Below are 15,755 nucleotides of genomic sequence, written 5' to 3' on the forward strand. Positions count from 1 at the left end.
AGACGTTGTTCTAACGACACACATTCGCTAAAACAAGCCGGCCGACCCTTGTTCTCACATTGTCTTCCCCCAGGTGTGGAATCTAGAGACCAACAAATCCTACAAGTTCCGCGTCCGGGCCGAGAACCGTTACGGAAAGTCCGACCCTTGCGACACGGAGGAAGTTCAGATCACCGACCCCTTCGGGCTTCCGGGCCCGCCGGAGAAACCCGGCGTCACCGAGTACACCAAGAATTCCGTGACCCTGACCTGGGAGCCGCCGCGGGACAACGGCGGCTCCATGATCATCGGCTACTGGCTGGAGAAAAAAGAGAGGGGCTCCGCCTACTGGGCCAGAGTCAACAAGATGCCCGTCACCAAGCGGGGCATCAAAGGCTGGGAGTACCAGGTAGGCCTTTTGCTCTTTGGGACTCCTCCCGAGACATGCCGGCCAAACGGGTGACGCCAGTGCCCCCCTCCCGTAGGTGAACCGCCTCTTCGAAGGAAGCGAGTACGAGTTCCGCGTGGCCGCCTCCAACTCGTCCGGGACCGGACCGTTCAGCGCGCCGTCCGACCCGGCCTTTGCCGTTGACCCTCTGAGTGAGTGAACTCCCGGTGACCGGCCCGCCCGCCCGCGCCTCGGCGTCCCCGAGACCCAAGCATCGTGGCTTTGTGTTGTCCTAGCTCCCCCCGGCATGCCGGCCGCTCCCGTGGTGGCCGACAAGACCAAGCACAACGTGACGCTGACCTGGAAGCCACCGGACAAGGACGGCGGGAGCCCCATCAAGGGTTACATCGTCCAGATCCAGGACGAGGGCAAGTCGGATTGGGTGCGGGTCAACGAAGAGCCGTGCCCCGACACCCGCTTCACCGTTCCCAACCTGCGCGAGCTCAAGCGCTACCGCTTCCGGATCATCGCGGTCAATGACATCGGCGAATCGGACCCCAGCCCCCGCACCGGCGAGGTCCTGGTTGAAGAAGTCCAGCGTGAGTGTTCCCGGGGGGGGGGGTCGCGGCCGTACCTCTGGGCATTCACCGGCGGCTGACGTTTGCGCTCCCGCTTCAGTCCCGCCGTCCATCGGCATCGACGTGGCGGTGGACGATCTGCTGTACGTGCGCGCCGGAGATCCCATCGTGATCCCGGCCACCGTCAAGGGCCGGCCCGTCCCCAAGGTGACCTGGGACTTTGACGGCAAGGCCAAATGTCACAAGAAGAACAAGCTGCACACGCTTCCCGTGGATTCCCAGGTCAATTCTGGTTCTTCCGCAAGGGCAAAAATTGCGCTGACTCCCGGTCAGGCTCAACGTCTTTTGGCCTCCTCCCCCCCCTCAGGTTGAATCCACAGACACCACGTCCGTGGTGACCGTCCCCGTCAGTCTGCGGAGCCACTCCGGGCGCTACACCATCACAGCCAAGAACAAGTCCGGACAGAAACACGTCAACGTCCGAGTCAACGTCCTCGGTGCGTCCTCTTTGTTTTGAGACGGCCGGGTGACGTAGACCGGTCATTGAGCTCCGCCCGCCCGCCTTTCAGATGTCCCCGGACCTCCCAAAGACCTGAAGGTGACGGACGTCACCCGATCGACCGTCAGGCTGATCTGGAAGCTGCCCGACAACGACGGCGGAGAAAGGATCAAGAGCTACTACATTGAGAAGAAATCTGTGGCCGATAAGGCCTGGACAAAGGTGGGCTGGCGGCGGAAAAAAAAATGTCCAAGAGGGACGGTCGAATCACGCAAAATGTCCGTCGGGCGCTCAGGTGAACGCGGCCTGCGCCAGTCAAGCTTACGTGGTCCCCGGCCTCCTGGAAGGACAGGACTACCTGTTTAGAGTGCGAGCCGAGAACCGTCTGGGCTTCGGTCCGTTCGCCGTCACCGCCGATCCCGTCCAAGCGCGAGACCCCATCTGTGAGCCCACCCGTCACTAGAATCAGGCATTCGAACCCCAAAAGGGTAAGGCTGGCCGGCACTGAACCGACCCTCATTGGCGTCTACGCCCACAGACCCGCCGGACCCTCCCACCAAGCTGAAGGTCAACCTGGTGACCAAGAACACGGTGACCCTGAGCTGGGAGCCTCCCAAAAACGACGGCGGCTCTCCCGTCAAACATTACGTGGTGGAACGCCTGAGCTGGGACACCAGCGGCAAGGAGAAGGAAACGTGGAAGCAGTGCAACAAGAGAGACGTGGAAGAGCTCAGCTTCGTGGTGGAGGACCTCAACGAGGTGGGTGGCTCCGCCCCAAAAAGTAGCCGTCCAGAACAAGGACTGTAAGGCAAAATGTGTGATTTGGACAAAAAGTCTCTGACACCCACGGAAAGAGCCACGTATGGGTTTCCTGGCCCCGACTTACAATGAGTTTCTGTCTTTTCCAGGGAGGCGAGTACGAGTTCCGCGTGAAAGCCGTCAACGCGGCCGGACCCAGTCGGCCCTCGGCCACCGCCGGACCGCTCTTCATCAAGGACCAGACGCGTAAGTCGCCCGCAATCTGTGGTCGGCAATCTGTGGCCCGCAATTTGTGGCCCGCAATCTGTGGCCCGCAATCTGCGGCCTCCCTCCAACTCTTGCCCCCTCCGTGGCCATTTCAGGCCCGCCGGCCATCGAGCTGCGCGAGGTGATAGAGGGCGAGGAGGGCGCTGACCTCAGCCTGCCGGCCAAGGTCAGCGGCTGCCCCTTCCCTAGCCTGACCTGGCACAAGGCCGAGCTGGCCACGCCCGAGGAGAAGGCGCCCGTGTGCTACGACCAGCGCCTCGGCAAACTGGTGACGGGCGACAAGTGCACGCTGCTGCTGCAGCAGGCCGGCCGGGGAGACAGCGCCCTCTACAGCTTGACGGCCAGCAACAGCCTGGGCACTGTCAGCAAGGACGTCAAAGTCTTTATCTACGGTGAGTGAGGGATGCGTGACGGCGCCGTTCGACCGCCCTCGGCGACGCGGCTTTTAACACGGGGCCCCCCGACCGCAGGACCGCCCGGGCCCCCCGTGGGACCCGTGCAGTTCACCCAAGTGTTCGCCGAGCGCATCGGGCTGGCCTGGAAGGCGCCCCTGGACGACGGCGGCTCGAAGATCACCAACTACGTGGTGGAGAAACGCGAGGAGAACCGCAAGTCGTGGGTGCACGTGTCCGACGACCCCAAGGACTGCTCCTACCTGGTGACTCGGCTCACCGAGAACCACGAGTACGAGTTCCGGGTCATGGCTCAGAACAAGTTTGGAGTGGGGCCGCCGCTATTCAGCGAGCCGGAGAAGGCCAGGAACCTTTTCAGTGAGTCAAATGCGTCAAAGGATGCCACTTGACCTCTTGGACAGCTGGTAGAAATAGCTGCTTTAAAAAGCTCTCGTATTGGAGATTTGGAGCAAAAGTGTGTTGTGTTCCGGTGCAGCCGTTCCCGGCCAGTGCGAGAAGCCCACCGTGACCAACGTGTGCCTGGAGTCCATGACGGTCAACTGGGAGGAGCCCAAATACGACGGCGGCTCCCCGGTCACCGGCTACTTTATCGAGAGGAAGGAGACCACCAGCAAACGCTGGGCCCGCGTCAACCGCCAGCCCATCCGGGCGCTGCCCCTGGGCAACAACTGGGACGTGACGGGCCTGGTGGAGGGCGCCATGTACCAGTTCCGGGTCAGTGCCGCCAATGCCGCCGGATGCGGTCTGCCCAGCGTGCCCTCCGACCCCGTGCTCTGCAGGGACCCCATCAGTAAGTGCCGTTACAGTCATCCCCTGGAATATTAACGTTTGCCATAAGTTAAGCTATTTTACCTGACTAGTTTCCCGCGGGTTTTGACCAAGTCGTTGCATGAGTTCTCTGCCACAGTGTCCTTGACAATGTCTTGAAATGTGCCCATCCTTCACGCCACTCCCTTTGCCGTGTACCCGCAGAGCCGCCAGGCCCACCTACTCCTAAAGTCACGGATTGGACCAGGTCAACGGTGGAGCTGGAATGGATTCCTCCCCTGCTGGACGGAGGCTCCAAGGTGACCGGCTACATTGTGGAATTCAAGGAGGTGGACAAGGAAGAGGAGGCCAAGAGGGCCCAGAGAAGGTTGCTACTGATCAGTGGCGAAGAAGAGAAGGAAGACCAAACCCCAGAGAACTGGGAGAAGGTAAAGCCAGACCGCCGTCCCCCCGTTGAGGCCACTTTCCCGACTTTCGTCCCGACTTCCGTCCCGCCTTCCGTCCAGGCCAAGGACACGGAGATCCGGGGAACCAAGTTTGTGGTGGCCGGTCTCAAGGAAGGCGGTCTGTACCGCTTCCGAGTCCGAGCCGTCAACGCCGCCGGGGTGGGAGAGCCGGGACGTGTGTCCGAGCTGATTGAAGCCAGAGACAGGACCAGTGAGATGCCCGCCTTCTTCCATTTGGAGCCTTTTTTTTTGCTGACCGAGCTTTGTTCCTCAGTCGCGCCCGAAATGGACCTGGACGCCTCGGTCAAGGAGAAGATTGTGGTGCACGCCGGCGCCACCATCCGAATCATCGCTTACGTGTCGGGCAAGCCGGCTCCCACCATCAGCTGGTGCCGAGATGACGGCCGGGTGCCCGAGGAGGCGCTGGTGGAGACCACCGGCATCTCCAACTCCTTGATTATCAAGGACTGCAAACGACAACACCAGGGCATGTACACGCTCTGCGCCAAGAACGAGGGCGGCGAGAGGAAGAAGGCGGTCATCGTGGAGGTCCTGGGTGAGTCTCACCGAGGACCGACCGCGAGACGCCGGCGTCTCGCGGCCGGGCCGCGACCGCTAAAGTGGCACGCGTGTCCCGCAGACGTCCCCGGACCGGTCGGCCTGCCCTTTGCCGGCGAGAATCTGACCAGTGACTCCTGCAAGCTGACCTGGTACTCCCCGGAAGACGACGGCGGCTCCGCCATCACCAACTACATCGTGGAGAAGCGCGAGTCGGACCGCATGGGCTGGACCTCCGTGTCCTACACGGTGACCCGCAACAACGCCGTGGTGCAGGGACTGCTGGACGGGAAAGGATACTTCTTCCGCATCGCGGCCGAGAACATCATCGGCATGGGACCCTTCGTGGAGACCGACAAAGTGGTGCTCATCAAAGACCCCGTCTGTAAGTCTCGTGAAAAAGCGGCGAGCGGGCGGCTCTCGGGTCTTTGCCCCCGGCCGTCCCTCCAATAGAATCCGGACAAACGTAGCAATTTTCCTACCACGCAGCCGTACCCGAGCGCCCGGAGGACCTGATCGTCACGGGCGTATCCAAAGACTCCATCTCGGTGGCCTGGAGGCCGCCCAAATACGACGGCGGCGCAGAGGTGACCCGGTACGTCCTGGAGTCCCGCGCCATCGGCCGGGACAACTTTATCCGCGTGGGCGGTCCGGACAAGCTGATGGACAGGAAGTTCACGCTGAGCGGACTGAAGGAGGGCTCCAGCCACGAGTTCAGAGTGGCCGCCGTCAACGTGGTGGGACAAGGCAAATTTTCCTTTGCCACCAAGCCCGTGCAGTGCAAAGACGAGCTCGGTGAGTGACAGGCAACCCAACATTGTGTCAAATGTGTCAAGACTGCGCAACTTTCCCGCGGCAGAGAAAGCGCGGTGACCGCGCAACTTTCGGCCCCTACGTGATTGTCATTTCCCGTCCTTCAGAACCCCCCGATCTCGACCTGGACTTCCGAGACAAAATGGTGGTGAAGGTGGGAGACGGCTGCACGCTGTCCGGACGCTACGGCGGCAAACCGGCGCCGACCATCACCTGGACAAAGAACGAGGAGGAGCTGAAGCCGGACGAGGACGTGGCCGTCCAGAGCACGTCCAGACTCCTCAGTCTCCACTTGGCCAAAGCCAAACGGGAGCACAGCGGGCGCTACCGCGTCAGCGTGGACAACGCGGCCGGGACCCGAACCGGGATCTGCGCCGTCACCGTCGTGGGTGAGAGAAAGAGCCGCGGGAGCGCCGTCCGCACCCCGACCCTTTGGGGAGGTTCTCGCCCGTGGACGCTAGTAATGCGCGTTCTCCTTGACCTCCTTCAGACCGACCCCAAGCACCCGAGGGCCCCGTGGTCTTTGACGAGGTCTACACCGATCACATGGTCATTTCCTGGAAACCTCCCCTGGATGACGGCGGCTGCGCCGTCTCCAACTACGTCATTGAGAAGAAAGACACCAACAGAGACCTGTGGATGCCCGTCACCTCGTCCTGCACCAGGACCACCTGCAGGGTTGGCAGATTGACGGCAGAGCTTTGCATGCCGGCCAGCTGAAGCGTAGCCCCGCTGTAACTGCGGCCTTTTGCAAATGCAGGTGCCCAAACTGATTGAGGGTCGCGAGTACGTCATCAGGATCATGGCCCAGAACATTTACGGCATCAGTGATCCTCTGCTGTCCGCCGAGACCAGGGCCAGAGACAAGTTCAGTAAGTCACCGTCTGCCGTAAAAGTGCCCTCTGTCCAGTGTCGGATCAAATCTTTGACCAAAGACAATGCTCGCCACGTGCGGGCGGGCCCGACCCTAGTTCTCCGCCGGCCAGGAGACCCCCGCCCCCCTTTCCTCCGTAATCCTCAAGGCCACTCTTTTTTTGCAGAGGTGCCCGACGCTCCCAAACAGCCCACCGTTAAGGAGGTCTACCGTGACCGCGCTCTCATCCGCTGGGAGCCTCCGGCCGACGGAGGGAAGCCAATCACGGGCTACATCGTGGAGCGGAAGGAGACCATGGCCAACAGGTAAAGGCCACTTTTTCCGCTCTGGCTTCAAAGTACTTCTTCAGTTCTCCAACGGCTTTTGTTTGACCGTGGACGGGAGCGGCCATGAACAGATCTGGATTCATTTTGTTTGCCAGATGGGTGCGCTGCACCACTGAAAAGATCCCCACGGTGGAATACTTAGTCCTGGACCTGCTGAAGGGCTGCGAGTACGAGTTCAGAGTCAGCGCAGAGAACGCGGTGGGCGTGGGTGACCCCAGCCCGCCGTCCAAGCCGGTCTTTGCCAAAGATCCCATCGGTAAGCCGTCGGTTAAGGCCGTGCGTCCGAGGCCGGAAATCCGCATTGGGTTCCGTCAAACTGAGCCGCTCTTTCCCACAGTCAAGCCGAGCCCCCCGCAAAATCTCAAGGCCGTAGACCACAGCAAGGAGTCGGTCACTCTGTCCTGGGAGCCGCCCGCCGATACGGGTCGAGGGAAGATCTTGGGCTACCTGCTGGAGTTCCAGAAAGCCGGCGACGAGGACTGGCAGAAGGTCAGCCCGTGGCTTTGTCACCGCGCCACGGGATGTGCGTGACCCCTGGCTTTTCTCTGCTCCCCCAGGTCAACCACACTCCAGACTCCTGCCAGGGGACCAAGTTCAAGGTGGTCGGCCTGGAGGACGGCGCCCTGTACCGCTTCAGAGTCAAGGCGGTCAATGCGGCCGGGGAGTCGGATCCCGCTAATATCAAGGAACCCATCCGAGTGAGGGACAGACTCGGTGAGCGGAACCAGTACAAAAAAACCAAAGAAAAACATTTTCAGTCTGCAATTTGGCAGGGCAGCTAACGTCGGTCTTTGTCCGTCGCCCCCCCCCCCCCCCCCCACCCGCAGAAGCGCCAGAGTTGATTCTGGACGCCGCCATGACTCGGGAAGTGAAGGCCCTGGCCGGCACTCACATCACTCTGATGGCGGCCGTCAAGGGCATGCCCTTCCCTTCCGTGGTGTGGAAGAAGAACGAGGCCCACGTTCCCACCCGGGCTGACATCGAGAGCAACCAAGAGGGCACCAAGCTGGAGATGAGGTTCTGCAACCGCGGGGACTGCGGCAACTACACGCTCACCGTGGAAAACCCCGCCGGCTCCAAGACCGTGACCTGCACGGTCTTGGTCTTTGGTAAGGGGCCACGCTAACACCTGGGTCTTTGCTAGGGGGAGGGGGAGGGGGGTGGCCACTATCTAACAGGCGAAACCACCTTCTGGCCCCGGGGAGTGACGCGGGCGCACCGATTTGTTCCCCCCCAGACAAACCCGGCCCCATCCAGCACCTCCGGGTGTCGGACGTCCGGAGCGACTCGGCCTACCTGTCCTGGAAAGATCCCGAGGACAACGGAGGCACCCGCATCACCAACTTTGTGGTGGAGAAGAAAGACTCGGGATCCACCCAGTGGGTTCCCGTGTGCTCCACCTCAAAGAAACGCAGCATGATGTTGAAGCACCTGACCGAGGGGCTGGCCTACAACTTCCGAGTGGCCGCCGAGAACCAATACGGTCGCAGCGAATACGTGGAGACGCCAAAGGCCATCAAAGCCATGAATCCGCTCTGTGAGTTGTTCTTCAAAAAATGTCAACATTATATCTAAAATGTGACTGGTCAAATCAAGTTGACGATGAGGCACCCTTTTTGGAGAAAATGTAAGACTTTTAAGTGCACCTTATAGTCGTGAAAATACGGTAGTCTTTTACTTAACAGGGCTGCGCAAACTTAAAAAAAAGGGGCCAAAAGTGAGTGCTTTGGTTTCAACTTCTATAGAGGAAAGTATTCCGCAATACTAAGTGTCCTGCGACTGCAATCAGTGGATTGGAATCAGCTGCTTGTCACAGCCCAACCCCCACCCACTCCTTCCATTTTGTCAGTCAGCTCTGCTCTGTCACTTCTGGACGACGGCTTGAGCAGAAAGCTCCCCCCTCCCCTCCTCACCCACAGCAGCCCAACCCCCATAGATTGAATGTCCTTTGAGTGCAATTAGTGGATTGGTGGATTGATTCCACCTTTAAACTCTGTCATTCACCTCAGTCGGTTGCTGCTGGACAGCTTGAGGCAAAAGCTGTCCCCTCAAAAGTGCTTTGGTTCCAACCTTTAGAGAGGAAACCTCTTGCAAAGCATTGGACACACGAATGAAAATGTAGCATCCCCTAAGACACCGGTGTCAAAGTGGCGGCCCGCGGGCCAAATGTGGCCCGCCGCCTCATTTTGTGCGGCCCGACCAAGTCAATCACGAGTGCCAACTTTCTCTTTTAGGATCAAATTGAAATGAAGATTATAGATGTATATTCTATTTCCTGGTTTTTCTTTAATATTTGTGTGTGTGTGTGTGTGTGTGTGTGTTTTTGGCGCAGTCCCTCCCGGGCCGCCCAAAGACCTCCACCACGTGGACGTGGACAAGACGGAGGTCTGGCTGGTGTGGAATTGGCCCGATCGAAACGGCGGCAGTGAAATCACGGGCTTCCTGGTGGAGTACCAAGAAGAGGGAGCCAGGGACTGGCACCAGTGGCAGACGGTCAGCATCCCCGAGAGTCACGTGACGGGCCTGGAGGAAGGCAAGACCTATCGCTTCCGAGTCCGGGCGGAGAACGCCGTCGGCCTGAGCCGACCCGACACCACCGTTCCCATCCTGTGCCAGGAGAAGCTGGGTGAGTGCCTCTATTTGTCCCCGGCAAGGCCCGGCCCCGAGCGTCCGGGCCACCCGCCTGAAACGACCCCCGTGTGACCCGCAGTGGCGCCAATCCTGGAGGTGGACGTCAAGCTGACGGAGGGCGTGGTGGTCAAGGCCGGCACCACCATCAGGCTGCCCGCCATCATGAGAGGAATGCCCATCCCCGTCGCCAAATGGTCCACGGAAGGGGAGGAGGTGGCCACCGGCGGCAACGTCAAGATCGACACGGACCACTTCTCCACCGTCCTGACCATCAACGAGTGCACCAGGAAGCACAGCGGCACCTACCTGCTCACCGTCTCCAACCTGGCCGGCACCAAGACGGCGGCGCTCAACGTCACCGTCCTGGACGTGCCGGCGGCCCCCGTCGGGCCGGTGGAGATCCTGGAGGTGACGCCCGACTCCATGACCATCGAGTGGCGCCCCCCCAAGGACGACGGCGGCACCCCCGTCACCAACTACGTGGTGGAGAAGCGCGACTCCAACAAGGAGACCTGGGGCGGCGTCAGCTCGGGAAGCCTGGCCACCAAGCTGCGCATCACGCGGCTGCAGAAGGGCACGGAGTACGTGCTGCGCATTCGCGCCGAGAACAAGATGGGCCTGGGGGCGGCGCTGGAGAGCAAGCCCACGGTGGCCCAGCACTCCTTCATGCCGCCCAGCCCGCCCGGGAAGCCCCTGCCCTCCGACATCTCCGAGGACTCGGTCACCGTGGGCTGGACCATGCCCCTGTCCGACGGCGGGAGCCCCATCGCCGGTTACCTGCTGGAGCGCCGGCACAAAGGGGGCAAGTGGATCCGCGTCAACAAGACGCCCTGCAAAGACCTGCGCTACAAAGTCCAGGGCCTCTTCGTGGGCAACGACTACGAATTCCGGGTCTTTGCCGAGAACGGCGCCGGCTACAGCGGGCCCTCGCCCGTGTCCGACCTCTGCAGACCCTGCCGGCAGATCACCGTGCCCGGCGCCCCGCTCAACCCCAAGGTCAAGGACTACAGCAGCTCCGGCGCCGACCTGGTGTGGATGAAGCCCACCAAGGACGGCGGCAGCCCCATTCTGGGCTACACGCTGGAAATGAAGGCGGAGGACGGGGACTGGAAGAAGGTCAACGCCGACGACCTGATCAAGCTGTGCGCCTACACGGCCAGGGGCCTTCGGCGGGGCCAGACCTACCGGTTTAGGGTTTACGCCTCCAACATGATCGGCGACGGCGAGTCCAAAGAATTCCCCGAGTCGGTCACGGCCCGGGACATCCTGATCCCGCCGGAAATCGAGATGGACGCCTCGTGCCGCGAACGCGTGACCGTGCGCGTCGGACACAACGTCAACGTGCTGGGCTACGTCAGGGCCCGTCCCGATCCCGAGGTGCTGTGGTCCAAGGGGGAGACGGCGCTGGAGAACGACCAGCGGCTCACCCTGGGCCAGAACCTCCCGGTGGTCCAGCTGAAGATCAAGGAAGCCACCAGGGCCGACCACGGACAGTACACCCTGAAGGCCTCCAACGTGGGCGGAGAGGCCTCCTGCCGCATCACCGTCAACGTCCTGGACCGGCCGGGACACTGCCAAAACCTGCACGCCACCTACGTCACCAGGGACTCCTGCATGGTCAACTGGGAGGCCCCGCCGGACAACGGCGGCTCCGAGATCACCAACTACATCGTGGAGTGCCGAGAGCCCGGCGTGGCCATGTGGTCCGTGATCTCTTCCCACTGTACCAACCGCAAGATCAAGACCAAGCTGAGGGACGGCCACCAATACTTCTTCCGCGTCTGTGCGGAAAACAAGATGGGACCGGGGCCCGGCGTGGAGACCAAGGTCCCCGTGCTGGCCGTCGACCCCATCGAGAGACCCGGCGAGCCGGAGAACTTCCGGGTGGCCGACCTGGGCAAGAACTACGTCTACCTGAGGTGGAGGAGGCCAGACTACGACGGCGGCAGCCCCAACCTCTCCTACAACTTGGAGTGCAAGGCTAAAGACGCGACGGAATGGGAAAAACTCAACGCCGGCGTCCTCACCGACACCTTCTTTTTGGCGGACAAGTGCGTGGAAAACCAGACCTACGCTTTCAGGTGCGTCCACCGCCGTGACCAAAAGTTGATTGCAAAAAAAAATAGATTGTGTGTGTGAGTTTGCGTCACGGGGCTTCAATGAATTGGTGTGTTTGCGTCACCCGAGGGTGCCCGGTGGTCACGGATCTTCCATCTTGGATTTTTTTTCAGGGTCCAAAGCGTCAACGAAGGAGGAGAGAGCGGCTGGGTGAAACTGGCCGACGTCCTGGTCCGGGAAGAGATCCAGAAGCCCGTCCTGGAGCTGAAACTTTGCGGGACCCTGACGGTCAAGGCGGGCGAGTCGGTCAGGATGGAAGCTTCCCTTCGCGGAAAGCCTCAGCCCCAAGTCAAGTGGACCAAGGACAAGGCCACCGGGGACAACCCCAGAATCAGCTACGAGACCGGCGGCGACTACTCCAAATTCCTCCTGACCAAGTCCAGGCGCCCGGACTCGGGCAAGTACGTGATCACCGCCACCAACCCGGCCGGGAGCTTCACGGCCTACGCCAACGTCAACGTCCTGGACGTGCCCGGAGCCGTCAGGAACCTCCGCGTCGCCGGCGTCGGTTCCGACAAGTGCCGAGTGGTCTGGGACCCGCCCGAGGACGACGGCGGCTGCGAGGTGGACGGCTACATCCTGGAAAAATGCGAGACCAGGAGAATGGTCTGGTCCACCTATTCGGCCTCGGTGGTGACGCCCTATTGCAACGTGACTCGCCTGGTGGACGGCAACGAGTACATCTTCAGAGTGCGGGCCGAGAACAAGATGGGAAGCGGTCCCGCCGTGGAGAGCAAGCCCGTCACCGTCAGGACGCAGTTCAACCGACCCGGACCTCCCGATGCCCCCGAGGTTACCAAGGTAGGTGGCGAGGAGGGACGGGACGGGACGGAACGGAACGGGACGGAACGGTGGACCTGAACCGACCCGCCTATTCTTCTTACAGATAAGCAAAGAGGAGATGACGGTGGTGTGGACTCCCCCCGAGAACGACGGAGGAAAGTCCATCACGGGTTACATCCTGGAGAGGAAGGAAAAGAGGGCGGTGCGCTGGGTGCCGTGCACCAAGAGCGCCATCCCCGAGAGACGCATGAAAGTCACCAACCTGATCCCCAACCACGAGTATCAGTTCCGAGTCAAGGCTGAGAACGAGGTGGGCCTGGGAGATCCCGGCAAGCCCTGCAGACCCGTCACCGCCAAAGATCCTATCGGTGAGTCGACCTAACGCGCCGCTCGGTCGACCCGTGGTCGACCGGCAAATGTGCGCTCACTCACCGCTCAACCTCTCTCCAGAACCCCCCGGCCCGCCCGCCGGCCTGAAGGTGGCTGACAGCACCAAGACCTCCATCACCCTCTCCTGGTCCAAACCGGTGTACGACGGCGGCGCGCCCATCATGGGCTACAGCCTGGACATGAGAGTCAAGAGCGAAGTGGACCCCGAGAAGCCCGGCGAGGGCTGGAAGAGGATCGACACCAATGGGCCCCTGGTCCTCAAAGAGTTCACCATCGGACTGCTGGACGAGAAACAAGAGTATGAATTCAAGGTCTCTGCCCAGAACCAGGTGGGCTGGGGTCGTCACGCCTACTTGAAGGAGGCCGTTTCGCCCAGGGAGATTCTAGGTAAGGAGAAGAATGCTTTCCACTCCAGCGTCCTCCAGGCATAAGTAGTACTAAGCGCCATAACAATTTTTGTTCTCCCCCCCCCCTCCGGCAACAGAGGCGCCCGAGATCGAACTGGACGCCAGTCTGAGAAAAGGCCTCTCCGTCCGGGCCGGGTGTCCGATCCGGCTCTTCGCCGTGATCAGAGGACGCCCCGCCCCCAAGGTCACCTGGAAGCGTGTGGGCGTGGACAACGTGCTTCGCCGAGGTCATGTGGATCAAGTGGACACCATGTCCTTCCTGGTCATCCCCGAGAGCACCAGAGAAGATTCCGGCAAATACGCCCTGACTCTGTCCAACTCGGCCGGAGAAAAGGCCGTCTTTGTCCGGGTCAAGGTCCTCGGTGAGACACTTGTACATTTTCAACGGCGGGAAGTGGGACACGCATCCCTCCCCCTGCAGCGACACGCAGTAAGTAGCGCGTTGAGAGTTGACGCCAATCCTTCCTCCGCTAGATACTCCCGGCCCCGTTGGCGGCCTGGAGGCCACGGACGTGACCAAAAGCACAGCGCAGCTCTCCTGGTCGCCGCCGGAGAACGACGGCGGCAGCCCCGTCCTCAACTACGTTGTGGAAAAACGAGAGGTGGACAGGAAGACCTGGACAAAGTGTACGGAAGACCTGAAGAAGACCAGCTTCAAAGTCACCAAAACGACTCCCGGCACCGAGTACTACTTCCGCGTCATGGCCGTCAACAAGTACGGGATCGGAGTTCCTCGGGATTCCCCGAGGTCATACCTGGCCAAGGACCCCATCAGTAAGTGCGCCCCGGGAGAGTGCAAATTCTGGGTCGGCCCCGCGTGACCCCCGCGCTTTTGTAGGTGAGCCGGATCCGCCCAAGAAGATGGAGATTTTGGAGATCACCAGGAACAGCGCCACGCTGGGCTGGCTCAAACCCCTCCGGGACGGAGGGGCCAAGATCAACGGCTACGTGGTGGACTACCAGGAGGAGGGAGCGCCCCAAGACAAGTGGACGCCCTACTCGGTGGTCAAGGACCTGACCATCGTGGTGGTGGGCCTGAAGGAAGGCAAGAAGTACAAGTTCAGGGTGGCGGCCAGGAACTCGGTGGGCGTCAGCCTGCCTCGGGAGGCCGAGGGCCTCTTTGAGGTCAAGGAGCAGCTAAGTGAGTAGCCGCCCGGCCGGGCGGGCGGGCGGGCGGGCGTTTGCCCGAAACGCCCGCCGCTTGCCCGAAACGCCCGCCTCGGCACTGACCCCCCGCCGACCCCCTCGGCACTGACCCCCCGGCCACCCCCTCCCTCAGTGGCTCCAAAGATCATCATGCCCGACACGGTGACGGTCCGAGCGGGAAGCAAGATGGCGATCGAGGCTCTGGTGGCGGGGAAACCGGCTCCCTTCTGCAAGTGGAAGCACGGCAACGAGGACGTCCTGACCTCCGATCGCCTGGCCGTCCTCAAGACGCCGAGCAGCTGCACGCTGGTGGTTAAAAACGTCAGCCGCGCCGACAGCGGCTACTACAGCCTGTCCGCCGAGAACAGCACGGCCAAGATCAACCAGATCCTCAAGGTGGTGGTCATGGGTGAGCGCCGCCGCCGATCCCGGCCAGAGGCCTTCCGTCCTTTGGCTAGTCTTACCTGACGTCTGGTCTCCCGCGCCGGGTAGACATTCCGGGCCCCCCCGAAGCTCCCCTGGCCGTCACGGAGCAGGACATCGACGCCTGCACGCTGCTGTGGAACCCTCCGCAGGAGGACGGCGGGAGCAACATCACCAATTACATCGTGGAGAAGTGCGACGTGAGCCAGGGCGACTGGTTGACCGTGTCGTCTTCCTGCACCAAAACCAGCTTCAGGGTCACCAAACTGACGACGGGCGGCGAATACACCTTCCGGGTGCGGGCGGAGAACCGCTTGGGCATCTCCGAGCCCACCTATTCCGAGAAGATGATCGCCAGATACCCCTTTGGTGAGTGTCTTCCCCCGGCCGTCGTCGTGGGGTGCCGGCTGTCGCTTCCTTCACGTTTGCGCCGTCCCGTGTGTGCCGGCAGATCCTCCCGGCGAACCCAGAGATCTCCGGGTGAACAAAATCAACAAGGACTTTGTCATCCTGTCGTGGGAGCGTCCCGGCAGCGACGGCGGGAGCCCCGTCACGGGCTACTGCATCGAGAAGAAGGAGAGGAACAGCCTGCTGTGGGTCAGGGCCAACGAATCCCTGGTCAAGTCCACCCAGTACACCTGCACCGGACTGGTGGAGGGCCTGGAGTACACCTTCCGGGTGTCTGCCGTCAACGTGGCCGGCCAGGGAAAGCCCTGCAAGCAGACGGAATTCGTCACGGCCAGGACGGCCGTCGGTAAGACGACTTTTCCACGGAGGGGGGAGGGAGGGAGGTAAGGGAGGAGGGAGGGAGGTAAGGGAAGAGGGAGGGAGGTATTCTGAATCCGTCCCACTCACGGGGGGGGGGAACTTCTTCCCGGACAGACCCCCCGGGTAAACCCGAGGCCATGGACGTGAGCAGGAGTTCCGTTTCTCTGGTGTGGACGCGACCCAAGCACGACGGCGGCAGCAAGCTGATCGGCTACTTTGTGGAGTACTGCAAGCTTCCCGAGGAGAAGTGGACTCGCTGCAACGCCAACTGCATGAGCGTGCAGACGGAGAACTACGTGGCCGGCGGGCTGGAGGAGGGACAGCGTTACGTCTTCAGAGTCATCGCCAAGACGGCCGTCAACGTCAGCCAGCCCTCCGAGCTGTCCGACCCCATCGCCGTCATCGCCGAGAACGGTAGGCC

The 15,755-nt window shown here is 61.6% G+C and overlaps 1 protein-coding gene across 1 annotated transcript in view; it reads left to right on the forward strand.

The window, feature by feature from the left end:
- ttn.2 (titin, tandem duplicate 2) overlaps positions 1 to 15,755 on the forward strand; it is a 144,223-nt gene that overhangs the window by 79,621 nt on the left and 48,847 nt on the right. The window contains exons 165-202 of the mRNA XM_077727514.1: positions 74 to 388; positions 465 to 579; positions 664 to 966; positions 1,046 to 1,227; positions 1,313 to 1,442; positions 1,515 to 1,666; positions 1,740 to 1,887; positions 1,983 to 2,203; positions 2,353 to 2,449; positions 2,566 to 2,862; positions 2,941 to 3,240; positions 3,359 to 3,673; positions 3,856 to 4,079; positions 4,158 to 4,308; positions 4,372 to 4,653; positions 4,738 to 5,040; positions 5,145 to 5,450; positions 5,576 to 5,857; positions 5,959 to 6,146; positions 6,229 to 6,340; positions 6,509 to 6,647; positions 6,764 to 6,924; positions 7,006 to 7,157; positions 7,226 to 7,382; positions 7,496 to 7,777; positions 7,906 to 8,205; positions 9,001 to 9,294; positions 9,379 to 11,380; positions 11,531 to 12,218; positions 12,304 to 12,568; positions 12,651 to 12,977; positions 13,075 to 13,359; positions 13,472 to 13,771; positions 13,836 to 14,138; positions 14,277 to 14,552; positions 14,636 to 14,935; positions 15,018 to 15,320; positions 15,449 to 15,748. Coding sequence (XP_077583640.1) covers positions 74 to 388; positions 465 to 579; positions 664 to 966; positions 1,046 to 1,227; positions 1,313 to 1,442; positions 1,515 to 1,666; positions 1,740 to 1,887; positions 1,983 to 2,203; positions 2,353 to 2,449; positions 2,566 to 2,862; positions 2,941 to 3,240; positions 3,359 to 3,673; positions 3,856 to 4,079; positions 4,158 to 4,308; positions 4,372 to 4,653; positions 4,738 to 5,040; positions 5,145 to 5,450; positions 5,576 to 5,857; positions 5,959 to 6,146; positions 6,229 to 6,340; positions 6,509 to 6,647; positions 6,764 to 6,924; positions 7,006 to 7,157; positions 7,226 to 7,382; positions 7,496 to 7,777; positions 7,906 to 8,205; positions 9,001 to 9,294; positions 9,379 to 11,380; positions 11,531 to 12,218; positions 12,304 to 12,568; positions 12,651 to 12,977; positions 13,075 to 13,359; positions 13,472 to 13,771; positions 13,836 to 14,138; positions 14,277 to 14,552; positions 14,636 to 14,935; positions 15,018 to 15,320; positions 15,449 to 15,748 — 11,257 coding nt within the window. The remainder of the gene's footprint in view (positions 1 to 73; positions 389 to 464; positions 580 to 663; positions 967 to 1,045; positions 1,228 to 1,312; positions 1,443 to 1,514; positions 1,667 to 1,739; positions 1,888 to 1,982; positions 2,204 to 2,352; positions 2,450 to 2,565; positions 2,863 to 2,940; positions 3,241 to 3,358; positions 3,674 to 3,855; positions 4,080 to 4,157; positions 4,309 to 4,371; positions 4,654 to 4,737; positions 5,041 to 5,144; positions 5,451 to 5,575; positions 5,858 to 5,958; positions 6,147 to 6,228; positions 6,341 to 6,508; positions 6,648 to 6,763; positions 6,925 to 7,005; positions 7,158 to 7,225; positions 7,383 to 7,495; positions 7,778 to 7,905; positions 8,206 to 9,000; positions 9,295 to 9,378; positions 11,381 to 11,530; positions 12,219 to 12,303; positions 12,569 to 12,650; positions 12,978 to 13,074; positions 13,360 to 13,471; positions 13,772 to 13,835; positions 14,139 to 14,276; positions 14,553 to 14,635; positions 14,936 to 15,017; positions 15,321 to 15,448; positions 15,749 to 15,755) is intronic.

The sequence above is a fragment of the Stigmatopora nigra genome, chromosome 11, assembly GCF_051989575.1.
Source record: "Stigmatopora nigra isolate UIUO_SnigA chromosome 11, RoL_Snig_1.1, whole genome shotgun sequence".
NCBI classification, from domain to species: Eukaryota; Metazoa; Chordata; class Actinopteri; order Syngnathiformes; family Syngnathidae; genus Stigmatopora; species Stigmatopora nigra.